Source organism: Pholis gunnellus (assembly GCF_910591455.1).
Source record: "Pholis gunnellus genome assembly, chromosome: 12".
Lineage (NCBI taxonomy): Eukaryota > Metazoa > Chordata > Actinopteri > Perciformes > Pholidae > Pholis > Pholis gunnellus.
The window spans coordinates 14,784,925-14,803,065 of record NC_136539.1 but is presented as its reverse complement, the minus strand read 5'-3'; the positions used below and the strand labels follow the sequence as shown (position 1 = coordinate 14,803,065).

At 42.7% G+C, this 18,141-nt stretch overlaps 3 protein-coding genes across 4 annotated transcripts in view; 1 reads left to right on the top strand and 2 right to left on the bottom strand.

Annotated features, from left to right (window-relative positions):
• Positions 1-499: 499 nt before the first annotated feature.
• On the bottom strand, positions 500-8,687 carry ehhadh (enoyl-CoA, hydratase/3-hydroxyacyl CoA dehydrogenase). The gene is made up of 7 exons (XM_079170495.1): positions 8,426-8,687; positions 7,625-7,728; positions 6,521-6,690; positions 6,149-6,260; positions 5,498-5,602; positions 2,669-3,010; positions 500-2,251 (listed from the first exon to the last, which is right to left on the bottom strand). Exons 1-7 carry the CDS (start codon positions 8,497-8,499, stop codon positions 999-1,001), a joined length of 2,160 nt encoding a protein of 719 aa, XP_079026621.1. The 5' UTR covers positions 8,500-8,687; the 3' UTR covers positions 500-998.
• Positions 8,688-9,784: 1,097 nt separating this feature from the next.
• Positions 9,785-13,448, top strand: tmem41aa (transmembrane protein 41aa). Its single transcript, XM_079170560.1, has 5 exons — positions 9,785-10,078; positions 10,717-10,867; positions 11,332-11,493; positions 11,903-12,041; positions 12,282-13,448. The coding sequence occupies exons 1-5, from the start codon at positions 9,903-9,905 to the stop codon at positions 12,500-12,502; spliced, it is 849 nt and encodes a 282-aa protein (XP_079026686.1). The 5' UTR covers positions 9,785-9,902; the 3' UTR covers positions 12,503-13,448.
• Positions 13,449-16,699: 3,251 nt separating this feature from the next.
• The window catches only part of igf2bp2a (insulin-like growth factor 2 mRNA binding protein 2a), a 39,229-nt gene continuing 37,787 nt past the window's right edge, over positions 16,700-18,141 (bottom strand). For both annotated transcript variants that reach the window (XM_079169821.1, XM_079169822.1), the window contains one exon: positions 16,700-18,107. In XM_079169821.1, coding sequence (XP_079025947.1) covers positions 18,009-18,107 — 99 coding nt within the window. In that variant the 3' untranslated portion in view covers positions 16,700-18,008. The remainder of the gene's footprint in view (positions 18,108-18,141) is intronic.

Below are 18,141 nucleotides of genomic sequence, written 5' to 3'. Positions count from 1 at the left end.
GTCCACCAACACAAAGCCAGCTGCTCTGCGCACTTCAAACACACATCCAGGCTTTCATCGGCCCCGTTAAAACTTCAAAACAGCAGGCTCTTGATCTGAAAGAAATACTCCAGTCCATCTGAATACTATTCTCTAATAGGTTAGCATATCTGAATAGGTGCTTATTATATAATCTTGGTAATATTTCACAATCATATTGATTCATTAGTCCTGACTTTTTTTTTTTGGTCATGCACTGACCTGCTTTTAAACAACGAAAGGTTCAGAAATAGTGTATTTGCAGACAAAATGGAGCATCATAATGTTTAATCCAGCTGCTGAGTTTGGGGCCACTAGATGGCAACCTCAACATCTACTCATTGCTGAGGTGTGACATTTCTTTGGGAGGAAGCCAATCATTTATATAAAAGCAATTTAGCTTTTGAGTGTCTCCCTCAGCTCTCCTCTGTCACCATTCCAGCTGAGTCAGTAGAAAAAAAAACTGAAACCGGAGACACACACCACACGAAGCGGAAGTTTTAATTTATTCTCCTCCACAACAGATTGTTTGACTGATGAAATAGATCAAACAAAAAGGCACACGCATGCTCCTGAATAACAAGCCAACATGTGCACCAGATTCGCACAAATAGGACTGTATAAATCACACAGAAAATGCATAAATCTATAACAGGTGTTTATCGAGGCATCAGGCGGTAGATTTAGAGATTATTATTCTAATTCACTCCGATATAATGCAACACATCCAACCGTCGTAAAGCTTGTCACGTTGATATTGTAGGTCTGTCTATTATTTTGAGCACCGACCATTTACATACAGGAGGATACAATAAGAAACAGATAAGGCAGAAGAGACAATTTCATCCATAATCACATTATAGAAAAAGATCTGCATTATTATAAAGCACAACATAAGTGCAGTTCATTAACCGCTCATCATCACAGTATAAGGTCCTCATTAAAGTGAATAAAGAGATTTAAGCTGACATGTTTGAGATTTAAAGCTGGCTCTGGACTTTCTTGATGACTTCCCTCCACATGTGGATAGGTGGGCTGCCACTGGCCACCAGCCTCCTGAGGAGGCGGCAGGGCTCCAGGTAGGGCACATCAGGGTGAGCCTGGTGGTAGTGCTCCAGCCTCTCCAGGACCTTTGCCAGCCCCACCATGCTGGCGTAGAACATGGGACCTCCCCGGTGCCTGGGCCAGCCGTAGCCAAACACATAGATGACATCGATGTCTTCGGGTCCTGCAGCTATTCCGTCCTCCAGGATGCGGAAGCCCTCGTTGATCATGGAATAGAGGCAGCGCTCCAGCACCTCCTGGTGGTCTATGCTGCGTGCCACCAGGCCGTGCCGGGCTCGGTACTGCTCCAGAAAGCTGTGCATCCAGGGGTCGGACCTGGCCACCCGACTGCCGGGTTTATCATACTGGTACCACCCCTGGCCTGTTTTTTGGCCAAACCGTCCCTGCTCACAGACCAGGTCTCCAATGGGGCTGTACCTGTAGCCTTTTCGGATTCTAGCTGATGGCCCGGATGCCTCTCCAGGCTCCGCTAGCCCGGCTGCCTTCCTGGTTCTCCAGCCCACGTCGAGCCCAGCGAGGTCGGACATTCTGAACACACCCATGGGAAAACCAAACTCCTCCAGCGCTCGATCTACCAACTCAGGTGTAGCTCCCTCCTCCAACAGGAAGGAAGCTTGTTCAACGTATAACCTCAGCATGCGGTTCCCCACAAAGCCTCTGCAGTTGCCAACTGCCACACTGGCTTTGCCCATTTTCTTTCCCAGTTGCATGGCAGTGGCCACTGCTTGGGGAGAGGACCGTGGCCCATACACCACCTCCAGCAGCTTCATGACATGGGCTGGGGCAAAGAAGTGCATGCCGACCACCAGCTCTGGGTTAGGGGTTTCAGAGGCCAGCTGGTCCACATCTAGTCCAGAAGTGTTGGTGCACAGGAGAGTTCCTGGTTTGCAAACAGCAGTCAGCTGCTTGAATACTTCTATCTTCAGGGCCATGTCCTCAAACACAGCCTCGATGACCAGGTCGACGTCCGCTGCAGCCTGGATGCTCTGGCTATAACTGATCAAACCAAGCGCAGGAACCCCCCCTCGTCTCTTAGCTCCTCGCTCCAACATGCTAGACATCGCCTGCTTTGCCTCCGTCAACTGCTTCTCCTGGGTCTCAACGGCAACCACAGACAACCCTGTCTGAGCCAGGGCCACTGCTATGCCTCTCCCCATGGTGCCGAGACCTTTGAAGACAAAATCACATGGCGACGACAGAAATATTGCCTCAGAATCACCAGTTACACATATCACAGACACAATTACAGTATACACAAGTTTATCTCACAGAAATGATACCTTTAGTGACCTCTACACAACGCGAGACTGTAAATAGTTTTAGCCTGGGAGCATGAAGTTTTTCCAAAGCATGCAATATTAATGCACAAGCTGCAGAGCTTCACATATCCAGGTTGTTATGCAGCCAATCCTCCCTGCAGTGAAGAGCTGGTTCATCCATTTACACTCAGCTGAACTATAAACCAGGGCTTAGTTTCCATAGGCAACATGAATTTGGAAAGGCCACACAGATAGCTTGATGAGTGAACGTGCTTGTGCTTATTGAAAGCTCGGACAAACAGAGATTAAAAGTCCAAAGCTCTTACCAATGACAGCTGCTTTATTTACGGGCCTGGGCTTGCTTGTGTCCCAGCTGGCTCCACTGGGCATCCTCCACCTGGCAACGGCTCTCTGAGCAAAGAAAATGTACTGCAGGGCACGGGCCTGGCCTGAGGTGAAGAGAGTGGCCATCAGCTCTTTCTCCCGCTCCATGCCCTGAGTGTACGGCAGGGTGGCAGCCGCCCACACCGCCTGGACACATGCAACTGGCGCTATAGCTCCACGGGCACTCTGACGCACCTTCTGCATCACCTCCTCAAACAGAGCATCCAAATCAGACGGGCGTGGACACGGATAAGTACTTATACGACGGGCATCCACTGACTGACCTGAAATACAAACATGGAAGAAACATGACTCCAGAGGAATTATCTTTTTACTTATAATCCTCTGAATTTTGCTCAAAGTAAATTACAAAATTAACTCTGTAATTACATTTTTTATACGCGCTCACCTGCATCATTTTATTTTCTAAACTGAAAAGCGCTCCCTAGTTTCCATTAGTACAGCTTTTTTCCACTTTACCCAATTTGTCGGCCAGCACTCAGTCTGCAAATAATTGGCCACTCAATCACAAAATAGCCCAGTAGCTTATAAGGGCAGAATGATTTGAAAGACCATTTCCAGCATAATTGGAAGGACTCCAGTGCCAGTGCACTGTTAAAGTTCACTTAGAATAACACCGATCTAAAACTTAATGAAAAGCAACAATTTGGTTCTGGGCAAAATTGTTGGCAAATTTCTAACTCTGAGAGCGGAGGGGGGGGGGGCTGTGAGCAATCGTACAGTACTGGAGCTGTTTTCTAGATGCAAATACATGAGAGGATTTAATATTAGACTTAAAAACTTTACAACACGAACTGCCTGCTTGCTGAGATTTAAGCCTGCAAACAATGAGAATGAAGAAGAAGGCCACTCTGCTAAAGCCTTGTTAAAAGCATCTTGATACCTATTTCTGTCTCCCCTGACATGATTACACGGGGCAGTAGTCAGAATCCTTCATAGCTCCACTGAATTACACTCAGCTGAGGGTCTAGGCCAGAATCTGGGTCACCATGGCAAAGCTTAAAAGGGAAGAGCAGCCGTATCTGATCTGTTGTCTCCACTTAGTCCAATTACTTACAATTGTGCCTTATAAAGTCAGTATCAATATATCCGGAAGGAGAATGAATGGTCAGTTAAAAGTACATTCTGGAAAGTCAATGTGAAGCTGTGTGGCAGAGCAATGTGATACCGATGTACTTCAGGAGGGCATTATTGCAGCGGTTAATCTGTAAATGGTTGAGCTGTGTCGATGGATTTATTGTGCAGCGGGTAGAAAGCCTGGTCGTCCTGACAGATGTAGCGGGCAGATGTTGCAACTACTGGGGCAAAAATGTTAATCTCGTCACCAGCAGAGACTTGAATCTGTGCACGTGTGTGCGTGTGTGTGCGTGTGTGTGTGTGTGTGTATCAGCCACCACATACGGCAGTTCAAATGTTTTTTTGCCTACATACACCCATGTGCCAGCTTTACTGCTGTGTAGTGTTTTATGAATTGCATGTATGGATGTGACAGACTAAATTGTTCTGCGCTGGTTGACTCACCAGCCGTGCGTCTCAATGTCACCAACATTCACACGATTTATTTGTATATTTAGATGCACATTTCCAGTCCCAATTCAACACGCCTGCTAATCAGTATCTGAGTATCCGTAAGTCTCCACAGATTTCAGTCCTATCTCCTCACATCTCCCATCGTGTATACTGTTGGCTTCTCTGTGTGACTCACTCTAAGCCTCAGCGTTACAAACACTCAGTTGCTCACCCACTCAAAGTCATCTTGGCAGTGTTGAGTGGGGGGGGGAAAGCATTTGTAAAAAGCACAAGACTTCAATCATCTTTCGATTGTGAAATGTTTTTTCAGGCAATCCTGGAGACTACTGTTGCCATTTAGTGAGACATTTGCCGTTAGGCACAAGCTAACAGGTTTCGTACTAACTTGAATGTCTTAGTAATGTGCTGTCATTTCCAAGTAAGCTAGCAACAAACAGTAAAAGATGACAGAAATCTCTGAAGCAAGTAACTGGCTAACTACAATACAGCCGTAAAAAACATCCTCTCATGTTTATTTCATGCATGTGTGTACAACCAAGGCCCTGCTAAGGCAAGACTAAACAAGTTACTCCTACCCCTCATGTAATCTGACAATGTAAACATACATAAATCACACACACCAGAGTGGGTGGTATGTGTATTAGTTTACAAAACCACTTACAGAAATAGTTTTGTGGCCGAGGGTTGGATGAGATGTTTAAAAGCACTCCCATATCTAAAGGTTAAACAGGAAGCTTAAAAAAAATCTAAAATGTAATCTTAAATGTTTTATTTTTCATTTAAATTGAACCTACTAGTATCTGTCAGTACTCTCACGAAGCACGTAGGAAATCTGAATGGGTTAGCCTTTACACAGACTGTGGTAAACTGTAGGGACATGGCACACTTTAGCGATCCAGTCAGTGGGTAAATGAGTCTGACTCTCGTGCACGGAGAAATCTTCATCCCCCTAAATGAGTGGCGAGGGCCTGTTATTAATATTGTAAGAAAGTTTGTCCCTTTTCGCCCTTCTGAATAATGCAGCAAAAGCAGTGAAGACATCAGATCACATCTGACAGGGCCATGAAACATGTATGTGTTCTGTGGTGGAGGATCTGCCTGCCGTGTTTTCTGCTTCCTTTGACTTCCACAAACCTACATGTTGACACTTCTTGATGTTGGACTTGCCCCAAAGAGAGAGTGGATTTTATACCTTGAGCTATCCGTTTCCTGTGTCTCACCTGCAACACTCAGGGCAAACTTCACAGCCACGTCCACTGTGTTGTGATCAGTAACCTGATCCACGATGCCAAGTTGCAGTGCCTCAGCGGCAGTCACATGGCGGCCTGTGGGAGACATGAAGGGCATCAAAGGTCCATCTGGGTGACATGTGACATTTCTAAATATTAGATAAGGAATAACGAGCCATCCAGTCACTGTAAGATCCCCTGTTAGATTCTGACATTTATCAAACAATGACACAAAAATAATCTTAGAAATGATGAAGAACTACAATCTGAATTCATTGATTAGGAACATTTTCAGAACAGAGCAGTGAATCAGAAATGGCAATGGTAAAACTGAACACATGCTGACCTCTACTGGGCATCAGAGTAAACTACCAATCTCTACATGATAGCAGCTGGACTCTTGTGTACATGGTTCATGTACAACCAACAGTCCAGTTAATGTTAATAATTGTGTCGTCTGCACGAAGTACAACTAAAATACGACACAATGTGGGCGCACAAACAGAACCCTGGAAGAAAAACAGACCAAGATATATGTTTATATTTATTGATACTTCCTTTTATCTGATTACTTTAAAAAACGGTCTAAACGTCTACCATCAACTCTGTAAGAGTCAGGCAAGGTTAACCTGTCTTTGCTACCTGTGGTGATGAGGTTTAAGGCCGCTGGGACCCCGATGAGCCTTGGCAGCCGTTGGGATCCTCCTGCAGCTGGCAGCAGACCCAGAGTCACCTCTGGAAGACCCAGTCTGGCCTGAAAGGACACACAGTTTGTTGAATGTCCTGATCAGTGTGGGTTTTTCATGACATTCATAAAGACAGCTGTAGTAAGTACATTACATTGGTTATTACATGGAAAATATCCTTTTGCATCACAAAATGTGTTTTGAACTGGTTTTATTTCTAATGACTCTAGAAACACATAACAATTCAATTAACACAGTCACTCTGTAACATGCAAGACAACACTGTCAGTTTGACACTGACAGACAGCGATATGAAGCATGGACTAACTTTAGAGTGCGCGATTCGATAATGACAGCCAAGTGCCAGCTCAAGGCCTCCGCCAAAAGCGCTCCCCTCGATGGCTGCCACCACCGGCTTGTTCGCAGCCTCGATGGAGTGGATCATCGGTATCAGTGGAGGTCCGAACCTTTTGGTCGCAAACTCCTTGATGTCCGCCCCTGTTTTGCAAAAATGAATTCATGCTGTTACTAGGGGTTCAAACTTTAAGAATAAGAAGTGCGTCTGATTCCACAAAGATGTTTGCTTCTGGATGTTGATTTTGAGAGAATAACCAGGAGGCGCATAGAAGTTTTCTTCAATACTTCATGTTTAATGAGTTTGTTAAGTAACAAAAATATGCAAATTGTATTTAATAAACACAAACTATTGAAGGTTATTTAAACAAGCCTCCTGATTATTTATTTTTTTCATTTCGTCATATTTGTCATGCGATTCTTGCTCTAATCAGCACCTGTGAACGTAGTCATGTAAATGCTGTGCTCGCATGTTTTTGATTAAATCCTGTGCAAATTTATGTGAAACATGGGTAATAATATCCTCTCTCTTTTCTTCCCTCCATGGTTGCTTTCAGGCTGAAGTGTATCCCATAAATCACCAGAAAAATCTGTAGTTGTAGTCAAATCAAAAGCCCTAAAGCATTGGTTTAATTCGGGACATTTGCTATATTACAATTGAGAGCAGTACAGAAAAACACAATTTTAACATATTTTTGTCTCCCCAAATAATGTGTTTTAAATGTAATAGACGGCGATATTAAAATTCAATCTAATTCAAGATTGTTACCTGGAATAGCATTCATTTTTATTGCTTGAGAGGGCAATTGGATTATATCTTCAAATTATCTTGTTACCTTCCTTATTGTAGATTGTAAAAATCAGTGAAGGGAAGATATCAAGTGTGTGGTGTGGGACCAATGAAAGCCAGTATTTGCAAACACCAGAATGTCATGGAGTTTTGCCATTTGAAACGATTTTTAAAACTCTTATCTTTGTCAAATATTTAAGGTCTCACTGACATCTGGATGTAACAAAAAGCCTTATTTGGGGTTGTGAAGGTACAGGAACTAGAAGAAGAAAACAAAATTGTCCATACCGCCACAAAAGATTCCATTCTGGCCACAGATGACCACAGCCTTCACCTTTGGGTCACTGAGTGCTGTCTCCACTTTGTCAACAATGCCCTGCCTCACCACTGCACTGTATACAAAAAAAAGACACATTTTTACATGATACTGGACGTACCATGTTGCTGAAGTTTACCCGGTTGTTACCCTTTGAATTGTTGTTAGCTTGGCTTAAGGGACAATACAGATATTTCTGTTATAGCCCTTCTTCCCAAAATAACGTGCATTATCAAGAACATGACATACATTTGATATGGAATATGTTTCTGTAAAATGAGGCAGTGGCGGTCTAATTACATTTTTGTGAGAAAAACCACTGAGGTGCCTTTTACAACTTTAAACCCCTACCTGCTGCAGTAGATCATTGACCAGGAGATCAGACTTTGCTCGCATACCATAATACTACAAGTAAAAGGCCTGCAGAAGTATTCTCTGCAAAGTGTACTTAGAGTATTAAAGGTTAAACTACTCATTATTTGTCAATGTCATAATATTATGACCAATAATAGCAAGAACAGTACAAATGTAGTTACATTCCACAATTGAATTAAGAAAAGTCTTTCCTATGACGCCACCCTGTGGCAAAATATAGATTTTTTCTTATGTGTTTACAAATCGTGTTATTTTCTTTCGCAGACAAAGTTATATGTGCACCTTTTCGTGTGCAAGTCTAGAAAATTCATTGCATCTCTGACGCCCAACATATGGATTTGCGGTAAATCGTGTATTAATTAATAAGCTCTGCAGCCTTGTTTTTGACTTCAGCTCACCTGAGTGCGTTGACAGGCGGATTCTGGAGAGTAATTAAGCCAACAACCCCCGAAACACGAGTATATTGAGCCATCGAGCCTGTCGAAGAAGAACTGCTACAAGCTACCGCACTTCTTTTAGGTGTGCAGACCGAACTTTGTAACTCCGCTCCCGCTGACAAGAGTGAATTGCCTTTATCAGACGTGAATTACATGAGATCGTGAATGTTTAATCAGAACGATTTACAGCGTCGGGAGGCGGCGCCACGTTCATTCCTATGAAAGTTGCTCAATGGCGCATGAAACAAAACAAGTTCGACTATCATACATGGAAGTCATGATAATGGCCAAAGAGCAAGCGCACGAGCGTTCTCCTTAACCCCGCCTCCCAGCCGTCGATCCAGCGGACCAGCCTCGTTTCTCGGACTCATTCACATGAACGGAGGAAGGAAAGTTTGGATTCGGCTGTTAGTGAATTTTACAACGTTTAGGGCCTTATGATTTAAATAAGGATCATTTAAGTGTTCGTACTGGGAAGTTGATTTACCTTTAAAAAACGTAATTTTGGGTCCCATGGCATCACATGAAAAAATGTAATTCCACTGTTTGGACACCGTGTCTAATGTTTTTTTTTTTTTTTGCAATTTACACACATACATATTGTGAGGCAACAGCCAACTCTTGTACAGACCATTGTACAGTTATGTCATTTAAAGATAGGGACTTGTGACTACAACATTTGGTCTGTGCTATTCAACAGAGAGTGAGAATAATAATAGAACAATTGGGGAAACTATATGATAAATATTGTATTTTTACTCACAAAATACCACATCAACAAATGCAAATGCAATGGTTCCAACCCATTTTACGATTGAACTCAATGAATATGTAGATGCGATAACATATTCAAAGTACTCGCAGGACTGATGGACTTTGACTTCAATTGGTGAGATGATTTGGACTTTGGAATGAAAAACCCTTGTTGCCCTTGATTACTCCTGGGCTCTGTGTTGTTGTATATATTTTATATTATATGTATTGTATATTATTTTCTTTAATAAAGTGTTTAAAAAATGAGATACGGCATATTTCCAAACGGTCTTCTTCGTTGTATCTTTTTCTGGTTGCTGCTGGCCGTTGATGGCAACGACTCGGAGCATTACCGCCCCCATCTGGGCTGTAGCCAACCAGAAAACTAAATTCTGTATATTTATTATTCCCTTGTTTTTCTAATATTCCGTTAACTTGGCTTTCTCGATGTAGTATGTTATCATAGATTTATAGTGTAATATAATTAAATTAAAATATTATAATAACCCCAGACAGCCGTTATAGGAGCTAGCTCTAATTACTTCCGGAAGATGGCGGTACCGCAACACCAATGATGCCGGTTGCTGTTTTACTTCAAAGAAGGAGAAGAAGCAAAGGTTGGCCATAGCTTCGCTCGCTGTCAACAAGGAGGTGAAGCCGCGTCCCGGCTGACAAAGTGAGGAATATGCGCTCACTTGTCGGACTAATCGCGGTGGTGGTTGCAGCCAGCTTGTACCTGTATTCCCTGTCGTTGTACCTGCCTGCGGCTCCGCGAAGACGTCTTCATCCGACTGCCGAGAGAAGAAATGCGGAGACAGCGGAGTCCGAGCAGCCCGCTGACAGCTCCGAGGAACCCAGCAGGTGACTGACGCTAGTAGCTTTCAAACGGAGAAGATAATGTAACGTTACATCTCTAGGTTATTAGTCTCTCTAGGTCATTAAAAGAGGTGTTTGACTTTAACGGGGCTATCACTAACGCTAGTTAATGCTAACATGCTCCAATCTCTTCAATCTCTCCTTCACACGCACCACTACCAGTGAAACGCTCAGGTAACTCGGGCAGGGCAATAATTCACGAGATCGCGTTAAATATCCTCATATCGTAGTTATGGATTGAGAATCATGGCGTGAGTGAGTGAGTGAGTGTAAGAGTGAGAGGGTGAGAGAGAGAGATTGTGTGTGTGAGAGAGTACGAGAGATTGTGTGTGTGTGTGTGTGTGTGTGTGTGTGTGTGTGTGTGTGTGTGTGTGTGTGTGTGTGTGTGTGAGAGTGCGAGAGATTGTGTGTGTGTGTGTGAGATATAAACAGATAAATATCAGAAATATTTTTAAACTCAGGTTACCCGTTCACAATGCTCACTATCTGAATCATGACAATGTATGTGCGAACATACATTCATTTAAATATTGTGGATTCCAACGATATCTTCTGTCCATAAATTCCATCCCTGACTGTTAACACAAAGAAGAGTGGATGATGAGACTGACTTCTTGTTGCAGGTTGAAGTTCCCCTCAGACTTGGAGGAGCTGAGGGAACTGGCTGAGCTCATGCAGTTTTACAAGACGGAGCACACCGGATATGTTCTGCTGCTCTTCTGCAGTGCATATCTCTACAAGCAGTCCTTTGCCATTCCTGGATCCTCGTTCCTGGTAAGGTGAAAAATAATTAAAAAAAGTTAAAAATGCTCTCCGTTTGCTGGATAACAAGGCAAAAACTGTTTCTAATGTTGGATAAAATATGAGCAATGTCTGGTCGGAGTAAAATAAAGTAGGCTTTTTGCATGGAAGGCCCACTAAAACAACTGGTGCTCTCTTCTCTAAAGATGCTGCAGAGGATAAAAATATCCTGCTAGCTCAAACAACAAAGGGATGCCAGACTTCCCTTTGTGTGTCTGCAATCTTGACAGTTTTTCTTCCCCGCTTACATTAATCAAAGCTTGGCATGCAGCACGGTTGAAGACAACTCAACCACACTGCTGATTAACGTGACACCCAACGTCTTACACTTAAAAAAAACCCACTGTTACTATAGATGTGCGTGTCGGAGCTGATCAGTACACTCGCATGTTGATGATGTCTAGTAACCCGGGTCCTCTCCACGTGTCATTGTGCAGAACATTTTAGCGGGAGCTATATTTGGACCATATCAAGGACTGCTGCTAGTCTGTTCGCTCACCACTGTGGGCTCCACCATGTGCTACCTCCTGTCCAATGCCTTCGGAAAGCGCTACATCAGTAACCTCTTCCCCGATAAAGTCTCCATGCTGCAGAGGAAGGTAAAAATCCATGACCCCACGTAAACAACTCACGCACAACTTGCTCAAATAAAAGACGAATGTGAACGTGTCTTATTATTAAACGCCAAACAACAAATGCGTCTTAGAGTGAGACGTAGACCATGTTGACTTCAGGTTCACCTTATTGCCACGGACATCTCAATGCTCTGACATTACACGTACACTTTTACACACAACACTGCAAAAGATATCTCATTAGAACAGAACATCGGGACGACACGTGTAAACGTGATCCCCTGTCTCAACTGTCAGACGATTGGTGACGTAAATATGCAAGTATCAGAAAGTGGTGTGACATAACATTGACACTCAATAGAGAAACGTGTATCTGCTGTCCCTTCATAGATTGTTACATCATCTTACAACCTCTCTCATCTTCATCTCCCAGGTCGAGGAGAACCAGGACTGTTTGTTTTTCTTCCTGCTCTTCCTGAGATTCTTTCCCATGACTCCCAACTGGTTCCTGAACATGTCTGCCCCCATCGTCAACATCCCCATCACCTTCTTCTTCGGCTCAGTCTTCATTGGTGAGCGCACACGATCACCTGACGAGTAAACGATGTGACGACACATTCATCACACTGTACAACACAGATTGTTCCATTGTGGTCCATTGTTGGGTTCATCCCAGATAAATAATGTAAACACTAAGAGAAAAGGGACTTCACATTCAGCGAGAGACGTGTTTTTATTACGTGCACATTCTGCATTAACGCTTTGCATGATGTCTAAACTACAGTTTTTGTTCTGCCGTCTGCGTTTCGTAGGCCTCCTGCCGTACAACTTCATCTGTGTCCAGACAGGCGTCATGCTGTCCGAGGTGGCGTCGTTGGATGACTTGTTCTCCTGGGTGAGGCTACTGCAGCTGCTGGCCATCGCCTGCATGGCTCTGCTGCCCGGCGCACTCATCCGCCGATTCAGTCAGAAGCGTCTCAAGCTGGATGTCCAACCGCAGAACGGGCTCATCACAGAGAAGAAGGTCCAGTGATTTGTCGTCTGGCGCTTCGATGCCTTCTACCCCTCGAGAGTGAATGTATTTAAAGCGGTGGTTGGCCCACACATACGCGGCGAATGGTTTCTTTTAATTGGGGTGCTTTACGTTTTCTGGAGCAGGAGAGCTTTTAGGGAAATAAGACTGGCGCACTGAGAGTTTGAAGCCAAGTATTTTGTGTAACCAAATGTTGGTGTTTCTGTGCCACAACTTCTAAGGGCACAGCATGCACAGTATATGTGTGTGTCTAGATGTATGAATGTACAGCAATCATGTGGAGAATTTGAAGGAGACTTTGCTCTTGCACTATTATTAACAGCTAGTGTTTTAAGTGCCTGTCGTGCAGTAATCGTTTCAAACTTCTACCTCCAACATGGACTTTAATGTGACCGACTACTCATGTTTAATGTGGCTGGATGGTTCAGATGATTGTTGTTTTAAGTTTGTTTGTAATTTATTTGGTTTGTAACTGAAATATGTCTGATGTTTGCAGCAACTATTATACAACTTGAAGTTTGTATTTTTCTTGTTTGACAATCGCATTTTGAAATTTTAGCACAAATTGTAATACAGTGTGTTGGACAATTTTTACTCTTTTTAAACTCCGAACTCAAAGTTTTTCAAATTGTGTAATTTGGCCTCCGAGTCTTTTTGAGTAAACAACTGAATTACATCGTTATCTTTTTAGACTAAATGTCATGAAAGTGAATGTGCAGTTAGTTCATGCAGTGTGTGTGTGTGTGTTTTGTACAGTAATGGTTATATTTTCAACTCTTTCATCATGTGGGTTAAGATGTAAAGTCTTATGTCAGATTCCTGTAAATTCAAAAAGGTGTAAATTATTTGAGTGTAATGCACATTTATAGCGTCTCGGATCACAAATGACGCGCCATCTTTTATTTTAGAGGGGAAAAGAACTTTGAAATAATAAAACGGTAAACATGAAGAAAAAGCAGTTTGTTCTTTTTGTTTGTTTTTTCAAATATTCTTTATTGCTCAGATCCAGGTTGCTCAGCAATACAGTTCACTCACCACTCAAAACAACAGCATGACTGTTTCCAGAAAGGCATGTATCCACAAGATGGATTCAAAATGGATCATACGTCTGTCCAGCGCACAGTCACCGATTACCTTGAGGTGTTTGGGACCTTCAGGCCCGTGGGAAATGTACGACTTGAGGGTTGTAACAAAAGGAATCTCCCAAATGGTGAAATGCAGTTCAGAAATGGATCCATGTAAAACCACTGCTGAAAGTCTGGTGCTATATGAAGTGTACATACTGGACCGCCGACAACGGTCTCATGCAATACTTTGTGTTTTCCCATTTAACAACAAGACGGTACAAAAACACTGCTGTGGTTCTGCATACATCCAACCAGACTTTACTAAAGTCTTCCTCAGCTGTGATTTTTTGGATGGTTGTTGAATGCCCTCTTTTTCTGTTTAGTTTCAAAAGGCAGAACAAGATTTTATCAGACTTGGATACTCTGTCAACCTTCCTTCTTTGCATGTCACAGATTCATTTATTTTGCCATTCTGATTCTCAAATATGTTAGAACTCCTAGCTAGGATATGTTTCAACCACAATTTTAACAACTAGTATTATTGGTAGTGATCTAAAAGGAATGAATATTAAAGCAAAGAATCGCAGCTACTGCTCCGGACTACATTATTAAATCAGTGTAAATGACGAGAAAACCAGATCAACAGAAAAAAAAAAACTAAACTATCAAACCACCATGTGATATGACTAACAACACAGTACAGTGATGTGTGTATTTGTGATTTTCTGGTACTGAATATTTATGTCTAGCAACACCCCACAAAACCTAGGAACACCAATCCTTGGAAGTAAAATAAAAACAAAACAAAGGTTCCTGTCATCTTGACAAGTTTCGCCCAGGAGGCTGTGCTGACAGCACCACAGTGAAACCAAACCAGCTGGAGGAAAACCTGCCCTTGCTGTGTAAAGAGCCAAAAACACAAGAGCGACAGAGGTCTGAAGAGTCCTCTGCAATGCAAGAAAAGAGCCTCAACTTCAAAACTGCTCTTCAAAAGTTTGACAAGTCAAACAATCCACGTGGGACAAACTACAATTTCCAGTGCTACCGCGAAAAGCCGTTTTCTCCTCGAATCAGACCACTACGGGACTCACACGTTGGGAGTAGAAGCACCGCACTGCATTCATGTGGGTAAGGTCAGGGTATTTGAACCAGGTCTGGTGAGCTATCGTCATCAGTATGAGGTACTGTGACGGCTGTGGGGAGGCTCGCTGAATCTGCCAGCCTCAGGCATTGTGTGAGTTTGATAGACCTTTTTATGTTTATTTTAGCACTGCTAGTCTGTGTTCACTGGGACGAAAAGGATCCAACTCATCTGATGACAAAAGTCTGCCCTCGAAAAACAGTTAAAATCATCTCTCAACAGGTAAAAGGACTCCAAAGACAAACAATAACTTTCACTATATCATTCATTTATTTAATTATTTTGCCCTACATTGGTTTTAGTAACTAACGTCAGCCTTGGATTCTGAGAGGTATTTCTGAAATATACAGCACAACAACAAAAAAATCTCAGTTTTGAGGAAAGCTGGGACGCTCTAAAATTCTCCCACCATCTCTCACAACGCAGGTGCAGACTGATAAGTGTTATAGAGAGACGAAAATGATGCATTTATGTGTGACTCTATTGTACATGTTTACAGATATACAGTTATCTTGTCGTACACAGTGACATATTAACGACTAGAGTTGTTCTACATTCTACACAGAAGACTAGGGTTTGTACACCATGTTCAAGAGTCCCGTCAGTGTATTTTTTTTTTTTAAGCTTCGTGTTTTCGTCAAATCAACCCCAGAGTATGCTGTTATCAAAAAGAGCTGGTAAGATTTATTTTTTTTTCACAAGTGAATAAACTTCATTGTTTTGTTTAAAAGTCTAAAAACAAAAACCTGGAGGTACAGTTGGGATAAACAGGAGGTACAGTTGGTTGGTTTCGGTTTCTATCAACTGATTTGTACCTTTTTTTGTTTTTCTTTGATGGTGAAATCAGTACACAACATCCACATTCAGAACCACTTCGGGCAGGTATGTACCCCTTACATCCTTCATTCCTTTCTAGCAAAAATGTACTTGGAAATCCTTTTGACGTATATCATTAAGAGGTTGTATGGCGTCCAGGCAAAGACAGTCCAACAGAGTTGACTACGGTTTACAAAGTTTCACTAGTTGGCTGGACCTGAAGAGTTTAGTGATTAGCCTACTGTAGATCTTTTGTCTTGTTCTTTTTTGTTTCATTAAAAAAGAAAATTAAAAACGCTCAAATGATCAGTTAACAAGGCATATAAAATGTGGAAAAAGGGGAAATTAAAGATTGGACTGAGGTACCCTGAAGCCTGAGGTAGATCACAATACTGACATGCGCACTGTTCACATCCTGACCAAAGTTAACGCCGTGGTTCACTTTACTGTTCTCCTATTTTTTCAGGTTTTTATTTATATTATTCATAGTCTAGTTTTCAAGAAAATAAACACTTCCCTTCAAAATAATATGGCAGTGTCCCACTGAGGAAAAAAAAGAAAAGGACTTTGTTTTCTTTTTGTTTCTTATCAATAGCTCTCATCACAAAATAGGAAAAAAAATAGATTCATAAATATTACTCTCTCTTTTTATATATATATACACACACACACACACACATGTGCACACACACACACGGAGGAAGCTGTGCGTATTGGCAATAACCTTGCGTCTGGAAGATGCAGCTGATGGGTGATGTCTGAAAGGTGACAAAATAAGGCAACAAGCTTCCGTGGTCTCCAAAGTAAAGCACAAAGGGACACCAGGACCTGCGTGTCCAGCTCCAGCTCGCCAAAAGAAAAGAAAAACAAAAGAAAAGTTAACAGAAAAGAGAGCGAGAGTGAGAATGACAATCTGTGCCTCTGTGCCGGCCTGCTGGACACGGCAGGGGTGATATTTCTGAAAAGGCTGCATATCGTACATTCACAGCTGTCATGCCGTTTTAGAAAGCTCCCTGACAAGAGAGGGTTGAAGCCAAACGCGGCCGCGGTCATGTTTGCGGTTGTGTGTGTACCACAGGTCATACGGTTCCTCCCGGTGCCTCCCCCAACCCCAACCACCACCACCCACCCTCTACCCAAAACTTACTGCCACTCCACACACCTTGAGTCTGCACCCTCCCGACGACCCAGCCCCCCTTAAGCCCACGTCCCCTAAGGCAGAGCGTGTGGCGGTACACATTCAAAATGACTGGTCGACTGTTAGCAAGCAAAGGTGCGTACACTTTTTTAAAGACGTCAATTTTTGCTCTGATCATTGAGGAGAATGCCTTTTAGAGACACCCTTTTGATAATTTGTTTTTGTTTGTTTATCAGGACAAGCATGAATGTAGATATAGTCTACTGCACACGATGGAAGAGTGATAAAAACACCTCTGTTGTGTTTAACCTTTGTTGAGTGAATGTGGCAGTCAGTTCAATGTTATCATAAGGCTACGGGGGGGGGGGGGGGGGGGGGGGGGACAAAAAGTGTTTCTTGACAACAACCATTTTCATCCTATTAAAAAAAAAACATGCCAAATGAGAGAGAGTGATGAGGAAGTGAAGCAGAAATTAGCAGAAAAGAAAGAAAAAAAAGCAGTAAAGCATCAGATATGAATGGTGAGAGACATTTCAAAGGGACGTTATCTTTTACGTTGGCACACACAGGCTTGTTACAAAGATCCATTCACCATATTTACTTTTATAGGGGTTTCTTTTCTTTTTGATTTCAGTGGCCTATATTGTGAACAAACGAGGGAAACTGCTTTATGTGGCTGTCACAGCCCAATCAATCTCTAGAACAAGTAAACATATTAAAAACTACACCAAGTTGCACTGCCATTTTGATAGAAAAATAACAGTGCATACTCTGTGTGTATCAATATACTTATCTACGCTGTGTTAATACTGCTAAGGATATTTAGTTTTTTAATCTCAATATCTCAAACTCTTGTGAGAGAAGGTGTCCATTGTCACTCGCTCTCGTCCTAACCCAAAATAATAATCACAATGCCTTATATGCTCATGTTAATACCAATGCTTTATCAGTTTGTTAGGCCTATGTTAGTCCAACTAAAGAGATAACGTTATGCAGGGCAACATACTACTTCCTGTTTACCTTTTTAACTGTGAGAACAACAGGTGCCAAATTCTCTGTCGTTTCCACCTTTCTTGTAGATTTTTTTTTTGGTCTTTTCTTGTTATATTCTATCAGTACGGTTTCTCCCACTCTATCTGCTCTCACAGGGCTGGCAGTGCACACAATGCCCTCAGCCTTTGGCTCTCACTTGTTTTCCCCCTAGTGAAGTTCTTTGGTTTTGATCCCGGTGCTGCTGGTCTGCCCTGCATGTCCCCCTTGGCCTTGGCCTTTGTCTGGGTAGTTCTCTGTTTGTTTAGGAGGGCTACATTCATTGGCAGGCGCCCGCTGGAGCCACCCCGCTGGTCACTTGGAGTGGTGCGGTGACACGGCGCCGCCCTGCTGGTGCTTCTGTTCCTGCTGTTTGACCTGCTGAATGATCTCCCTGATCTTCCTCTGTGCAGTCTGTTGGAGAGATAGCACATGTGGGACGAGGCGT

Coding starts and splice junctions, on each gene's coding strand:
- ehhadh (XM_079170495.1), bottom strand. CDS start 8,499: ATGGCTCAATATACTCGTGTTTCGGGGGTTGTTGGCTTAATTACTCTC. Junction 6,691..7,624: donor GAATGGAATCTTTTGTGGCG/GTATGGACAATT, acceptor TTTGCAAAACAG/GGGCGGACATCAAGGAGTTT. Junction 2,252..2,668: donor AAATAAAGCAGCTGTCATTG/GTAAGAGCTTTG, acceptor TTGTCTTCAAAG/GTCTCGGCACCATGGGGAGA.
- tmem41aa (XM_079170560.1), top strand. CDS start 9,903: ATGCGCTCACTTGTCGGACTAATCGCGGTGGTGGTTGCAGCCAGCTTG. Junction 10,868..11,331: donor TTCCTGGATCCTCGTTCCTG/GTAAGGTGAAAA, acceptor GTCATTGTGCAG/AACATTTTAGCGGGAGCTAT. Junction 11,494..11,902: donor TCTCCATGCTGCAGAGGAAG/GTAAAAATCCAT, acceptor TTCATCTCCCAG/GTCGAGGAGAACCAGGACTG.